The 7175-nt window shown below is 35.2% G+C and overlaps 1 protein-coding gene across 2 annotated transcripts in view; it reads right to left on the reverse strand.

The window, feature by feature from the left end:
- The window catches only part of LOC107700626 (alpha-N-acetylgalactosaminide alpha-2,6-sialyltransferase 5-like), a 13217-nt gene extending 12238 nt beyond the window's left edge, over window positions 1-979 (reverse strand). Inside the window, exon 1 of one of the 2 annotated variants that reach the window (XM_016502361.1) lies at window positions 838-979. In XM_016502361.1, coding sequence (XP_016357847.1) covers window positions 838-852 — 15 coding nt within the window. In that variant the 5' untranslated portion in view covers window positions 853-979. The remainder of the gene's footprint in view (window positions 1-837) is intronic. The other variant, XM_016502368.1, reaches the window with a different exon arrangement.
- Window positions 980-7175: the final 6196 nt, after the last annotated feature.

Consider the following 7175-nt stretch of genomic DNA (forward strand, 5'->3'; position numbering starts at 1 on the left):
CAACATATTCTGTTACACCAAATACACAAAATAATGATCTTTAAAAAAGCATCATATGACCCCTTTAAATAAGTTCAATTAACTGAATGAGCAGCTGGTGCGTTTCAAAAAAAGAACAATTACATGAAATTTACAAGCCTCAGGTTAGGGTAAGTTGTGTTAACTTAAAGAAAAAAAATGTGGTTTTTACAGTGTAGTTTTATTGCAAGTTTTTAAGTTAAATTAAATGTTCTATAATTCCATTACCCATCCTAGCATCACTGTTTTAACCAAAATTATGAAACGATAAATAAAATTACATCCCAAACAAGAATTTACACACACACACATACATATATATATATATATATATATATATATATGTGTGTGTGTGTGTGTGTGTGTGTGTGTGTTCAAATTCAATTGCATTGAATTATTGAATTTCATTTATATACATAGCCATTTGAACACAAAAACGTGCTCACCAAACATTAAATTTGCCAACATATCCATGACAAAAATGTCTCCATTTGATATATTAATCATGCAGGTACCTGTAGTAAACAGTCTTGATTGTTATCAGGCTTACAACAGTTTACCATGGCAAACGCAGTTTCCACCAAAATAGTATCAGGCTAATACTTAGTACAACTTGCCATTGTCACCAGAAAGTAAATAACAACAAAAAAGGCAGAACGATTCTGAAAGTCTGGAGAAAATGTCCTATTCATCACTGATTACGTTTTTTGCAGTAGCAACAGTAACTGAAGTAATATGACACTGAGTCAGAAACTACGTAACTTACCATGGTAAATGTTTGTAAAGTTACTCTATAATGTCAGAGAGAGTTTGCGCTACCGTTCGCGTCTTCATACTGTGAATTGTTTAATTCTGTCCGTTACGTCCAGACGTGTTCTTCAACCTCAACGACAGCAGCTTTACAAATCCACACTTCACATCTTCAACCCAGCACTTCTGCTCACACGTCCTCACCGTCAAACTGGAGCTCTACTGAACTCTGTCAGGTCTACAGTCACCCGTTCACACGCGCAGACAGACACTCTTGGCTGCGCGCGCGCGGTCTTAAAGAACGCCGAGTATCAATCCCTTACAATTAATTTATTTATTCCATATAAAATCATTTAAAAATATTGTAACCAGAGATAGAAGTAGCCAATATTGTAAAATGTTTAGGTAGTCAAAGACTGTCGCTATAAAGCTCGAAATGTTAGCTACTAGGACACTTTCATTAAAATCGGCGGGTTGAATTTCGAGTGGGTGTAGTACAACGTGAGATTGATAGATAGTGGTGTGTGAGTCTCTGAAGGGACCGTACTTAGCGCTGTTGCCTACATTGTCTTCATATACCAGGCTCCACATTCTAAATTGGGCTTATGTAATTTTCCTCTTTTGTATATTTACATTGTATATCAATTTGATTTTGACAGCTGGCCCACAATATAAAATCACAGTGCTCCCTTGATTGTTACCCATATAACTGCAAACTATCGTCATAGTACATTTTTAAGGGGTTGATTTAAATTAATTTCTTTTTGGATTTGCATTCATATATGTACTTTCATTTTATTCCATCAGGCCTTATAAATAAAATGTATATGACATTTTAGAGGAATTTAAAGGAAAATAAATAAAATACTGTTTTCTAGAGTAATGAATGATTTGTAGTGCTGTGATGATATTACTGTAATTCAGTTCTCCATTCTCCATTATGTCGTATTAATGAGATGGCTTGACATATGATATATGTCAATGATCAGCAGTATGCAGCGGAAGATATTTGATAATTTTATATGTAGTCATTTGATATTTCAGTCTGAGTCTGGCTGACACATCATGAATGATTTTAGTATGACTCATAAATCATAAAGCAACATACAGCATTAAGGTCAGATGTGTATTTTTTTCACAAAATAAAATAGTATAAAATAATAAAATAAAATAATGTCCTTCTTTTTAAAACTTTGGACAGGACATTGAACGTAATTCAACAGAGAATGTTATAGTTAGATGTTATAGTCCTCGCAAACCATGACACTAAAACCTTTGGTCCTATGAAGATCAATAGGAGCATTCAAAAAACATTTTTCATATACTGTATTCACTGATACTGCAGACAGAAAGCCATCACAGGGATGTATGTTTTTGATGCATGTGCTTTTAAACTCAGCCTCAGCAATTTATTACAGTGCTTTAATTTATGAGAAATTCTGGGTTGCAATACATCAAACTCACATTCAGTTCCCTTCGGTCCGCAGTGAGATGTCACTTAAGAAACCATTTATAATCCATCAGTTTTTTATTATTATGGGGCACAGTGGCTGACATATTAAATAAACAATGCTTGTGATTTATAAAAGTGTACCATGCCAAATGCCAAAACAGTATTATTATTTTGATAATCTAACAGTCAGTTCTCAGTCCATCACATGCATTGTTACTATGATATTTCACATACATCTAAATGGATCTTCATTTGATGCCATAGAGGTCATTGGCACCATTGTTTTCATGGTTTATGAGGGGTGATGCATGTGTCTTAGAACGAAAGTCTGGTAATGTGAACTGACTTCAGCATAGAAATCACAGCCCATATCCCAAACCGCCAGCGTTCGGCCTGGATGTAAAAGATACCATCTTCTCTTCTATAAATGGCACGCAATGTGGCAGAGCTTCTCACGGGCGCAGAGATTTGCTGGAAGCTGTAATTTCGTCTGGAACTGCGAGGAAATGGAAATATATCTTTTTCCTTTCACACAACACTGTATTTCATATATTGCCCATACATTTTTCAAATCTCACCTTCACTTTTCAGATTTAAACTGCTCTCAACCCTTTGATTGTGTGAAAGTGAGACATATTGATTCATGATTTATGAATGTCTTGCTGTGTGCTTTAGTTTTGTTAAATATATATATTCCAACGAATTATTAATTACACATCTGTGCACATGATGATTGATACCTGGACTAATGAAAGACTGAAGAATAGTTGTTACAGAATTATATTTTACAATTCGCTTTCTCATTTTGTGTTTATATCAATGTGGAAATAAATGCATGAATCCAACATCAAATAATTCTTTGGTCATTTTTCAGCATTATTTACTTGATCTACGAATCATTTTACAATGACTTGTATGTGGTTGTTTGTCTGTGAAAACAAATTAATCAAAAGAAGCCAATGATCTGAAGCACCTAGGATGAAATTTGCTAATTTCCTTCATTGAGTGTAGGTGAAAATTAGAAAAGGGTAAAGGCATCTGGGGATTGATTCAGTGTTTGCTGTCATTGGAGACAAATGAGAATTAGATTTTGCTTGTCCTCCTGTCTGCCTCATCAGGATATTTGACTAAATCACTCCTTGAGGCTGAGATTTATTCTGATCTGTGTGTATTGGGGGGAAAGTGGTGACAGGAAGATAGCTGGTGATGCGTTTGGCATAAAATTAAAGCTTATTTGAATTAAATAGTCTTTCCTCTCTGATGAGGTCACAAACCACTGCTCTTCCAGTGGATGGACAGATCAATTTTCAGAAAGATCACAGTGGTGGTATTACTGCCTTGAAAAAGCAGCAATCAAATCTTCTGCCTCTGCTTATATATACAGTGTCTCCCTCATATATCTTTCTCTTCTCACCACATTTAAAATACAGCATAGGTTACTCAGGAGTTTATTTAATAATCTGAAATCCTAAACATCTGTAGACACTGAAGGCAAAGAAACAGCAAGAAATGTTTACCAAATTATTATTAAATATATAATACATAAAAAAAATATTAATATATATATTTTTTTAATCTAAGTATTCCAAACTTTTGACAGATAATGTGTGTGTGTTTGTGTGTGTATCTGATATTCCCTACATTATAGGGACCAAACATCCCCACAAGTATAGTAATACCAATAAATTTTGATCTTGTGGGGACATGTTTGGTCCCCATGAGGAAACAAGCTGAAGTTTTTTGAAAATCTAAAAATACATAACGTTTTGTGTGAGAGGAAGGTTTAGAGGTAGGGTTAGGGTAAGGGAAAATACAGTTTGTACAGTAGCCTATTAAAACCATTACACCTATGGAATGTCCCCATAAAACATGGAAGCCATTGTGTGTGTGTGTGTGTGTAACTCAAATATCTTATATTAAGCTACACACAGGGCAGCAACTCAGTAAACATCTGTAGACACTGAAGGCAAAGAAACAGCAAGAAATGTTTACCAAATTATTATTAAATATATAATACATAAAAAAAATATTAATATATATATTTTTTTAATCTAAGTATTCCAAACTTTTGACAGATAATGTGTGTGTGTTTGTGTGTGTATCTGATATTCCCTACATTATAGGGACCAAACATCCCCACAAGTATAGTAATACCAATAAATTTTGATCTTGTGGGGACATGTTTGGTCCCCATGAGGAAACAAGCTGAAGTTTTTTGAAAATCTAAAAATACATAACGTTTTGTGTGAGAGGAAGGTTTAGAGGTAGGGTTAGGGTAAGGGAAAATACAGTTTGTACAGTAGCCTATTAAAACCATTACACCTATGGAATGTCCCCATAAAACATGGAAGCCATTGTGTGTGTGTGTGTGTGTAACTCAAATATCTTATATTAAGCTAAACACAGGGCAGCAACTCAATGCATTTAGGCATGTAGATATGGTCAAGATGATCTGCTAAAGTTCAAACCAAGCAACCAACCCTTTTTGGCACCAGATGGGTTTGTCTGGGTATTTCAGAAACTGCTGATCAATTGGGATTTTAACACACAATCATCTTTAGTGTTTGCAGTGAATGGTCCAAAAAAAGAGAAAATATCCAGTGATATTTTCACCCCAGTTCTGTGGCTGAAAACGCCTTGTTGATGCCAGAGCTCAGAGGAGAACATCCAGACTGGTTCAAGCTGATAGAAAGGCAACAGTAACTCAGATAACCACTCGTTACAACAGAGGTATGCAGAAGAGCACAACAAACCTTAAAGCAGATGGGCTACAGCAGCAGAAGACCACACCGGGTGCCTCTTCTATCAGCTAAGACCAGGAAACTGAGACTATAAAAGGGCTCACAAAAATTGGACAATAGAAGATTGGAAAAAGGTTGCCTGGTCTGATGAGTCTTGATTTCTGCTACGACATTCGGATGGTAGGGTGAGAATTTGGCATAAACAACATGAAAGCATGGATCCATCTGTATTGGTGGTTCAGGCTGGTGTAATAATGTGGGGGATATTTTCTTTGAGCACTTTGGGTCTCTTAGTACCAGTTGAGCATTGTTTAAACGCCACAGCCTTCCTAAGTATTGTTGCTGACTATGTCCATCCATTTATGACCACAGTATACATATCTTCTGATGGTTACTTCCACAGGAATACAAAGCTCAAATCAACTCAAACTGGTTTCTTGAACATGACAATGAGTTCACTGTACTCCAATGGCCTCCACAGTCACCAGATCTCAATCCAATAGAGCACCTTTGGGATGTGGTGAAACAGGAGATTGGCATCATGGATGTGCAGCTGACAAATCTGCAGGAACTCCGTGATGCTATCATATTAAGCACAGTGTAGACAGTTCATGGCCTTTGATTTCATGCATTCAAATCTGCAACCAGTTCATTGACTCCACTGCACTACTACTCTACAGTAACCCAGCAATGTTCAGGAATGTCTCCATGTATATCAGTGCACAAGCTATTTTAAGATCCTGAAGCAGATGGAGCCAACCAAAACCCAACAAGTGTCTGGCCATTTACATGGCACCCTGAACAGATGAGCTGTCCCCTCATAAGACAGTGTTGATCACACAGAGAAGCAGGGGACACACTTTGTGAATGTTAATATATTCATAGCAGGTACCTGAAGAAAGGCACTCACTAAGTGTCTCACACATTATTTATATGAGGGCACATCAGAATAAACAGAAAGCATGGAGCAGGCGTCTGTCCTACCTGAGGAATTGATTCAAAGTTTTGAAGCCAAGCTTGAATGTATCTAGTCTCAGTTTATATGAGTCTTAATATATGAGTTTTAATGCAACTGAACCTTTTGTAGTCACAAAAAAAAAAAAAACTTCTGCAACCCAATGGAAATCACAACATGAGGGCTGAGGCTCTCATTGTATGTACCACTTTTTTTTGCATATGCATATATTATTTATTTATTCCAGAATTTTTTTTTCAGCAAGCACACATTAAATTGATCAACAGTTATAGTAAAGACATTTATTACATTAGAAAAAATGATATTTCAAATAAATGCTTTTTTTTTTTTTTAAGACAGTGTTGATCACACAGAGAAGCAGGGGACACACTTTGTGAATGTTAATATATTCATAGCAGGTACCTGAAGAAAGGCACTCACTAAGTGTCTCACACATTATTTATATGAGGGCACATCAGAATAAACAGAAAGCATGGAGCAGGTGTCTGTCCTACCTGAGGAATTGATTCAAAGTTTTGAAGTCAAGCTTGAATGTATCTAGTCTCAGTTTATATGAGTCTTAATCTATGAGTTTTAATGCAACTGAACCTTTTATAGTCACAAAAAAAAAAAAAAACTTCTGCAACCCAATGGAAATCACAACATGAGGGCTGAGGCTCTCATTGTATGTACCACTTTTTTTTGCATATGCATATATTATTTATTTATTCCAGAATTTTTTTTTCAGCAAGCACACATTAAATTTTGTAGTCACAAAAAAAAAAAAACTTCTGCAACCCAATGGAAATCACAACATGAGGGCTGAGGCTCTCATTGTATGTACCACTTTTTTTTGCATATGCATATATTATTTATTTATTCCAGAATTTTTTTTTCAGCAAGCACACATTAAATTGATCAACAGTTATAGTAAAGACATTTATTACATTAGAAAAAATGATATTTCAAATAAATGCTTTTTTTTTTTTTACTTTATATTCATCAATTGATAGAATGATTTCTAAAGGATCATGTGACACTGAATGGCTGCAGAAAATCACAGGAATAAATGACCTTTTAAAATTCATTGCAGTTATTTTAAATTGTAAATATATGTTACAATATTAGGCTACTGTATTTTGATCAAATAAATTCAGCCTTGGCGAGCATAAGAGACTTTCAGAAACAAGACATTACCAACCCAAATAAACTTTTAATGGTGTATAGCCTAGCCTATATTTCAAAAGCATTTTCAAAC

The sequence above is a fragment of the Sinocyclocheilus anshuiensis genome, unplaced genomic scaffold (assembly GCF_001515605.1).
Source record: "Sinocyclocheilus anshuiensis isolate Anshui unplaced genomic scaffold, SAMN03320099.WGS_v1.1 scaffold477, whole genome shotgun sequence".
Lineage (NCBI taxonomy): Eukaryota > Metazoa > Chordata > Actinopteri > Cypriniformes > Cyprinidae > Sinocyclocheilus > Sinocyclocheilus anshuiensis.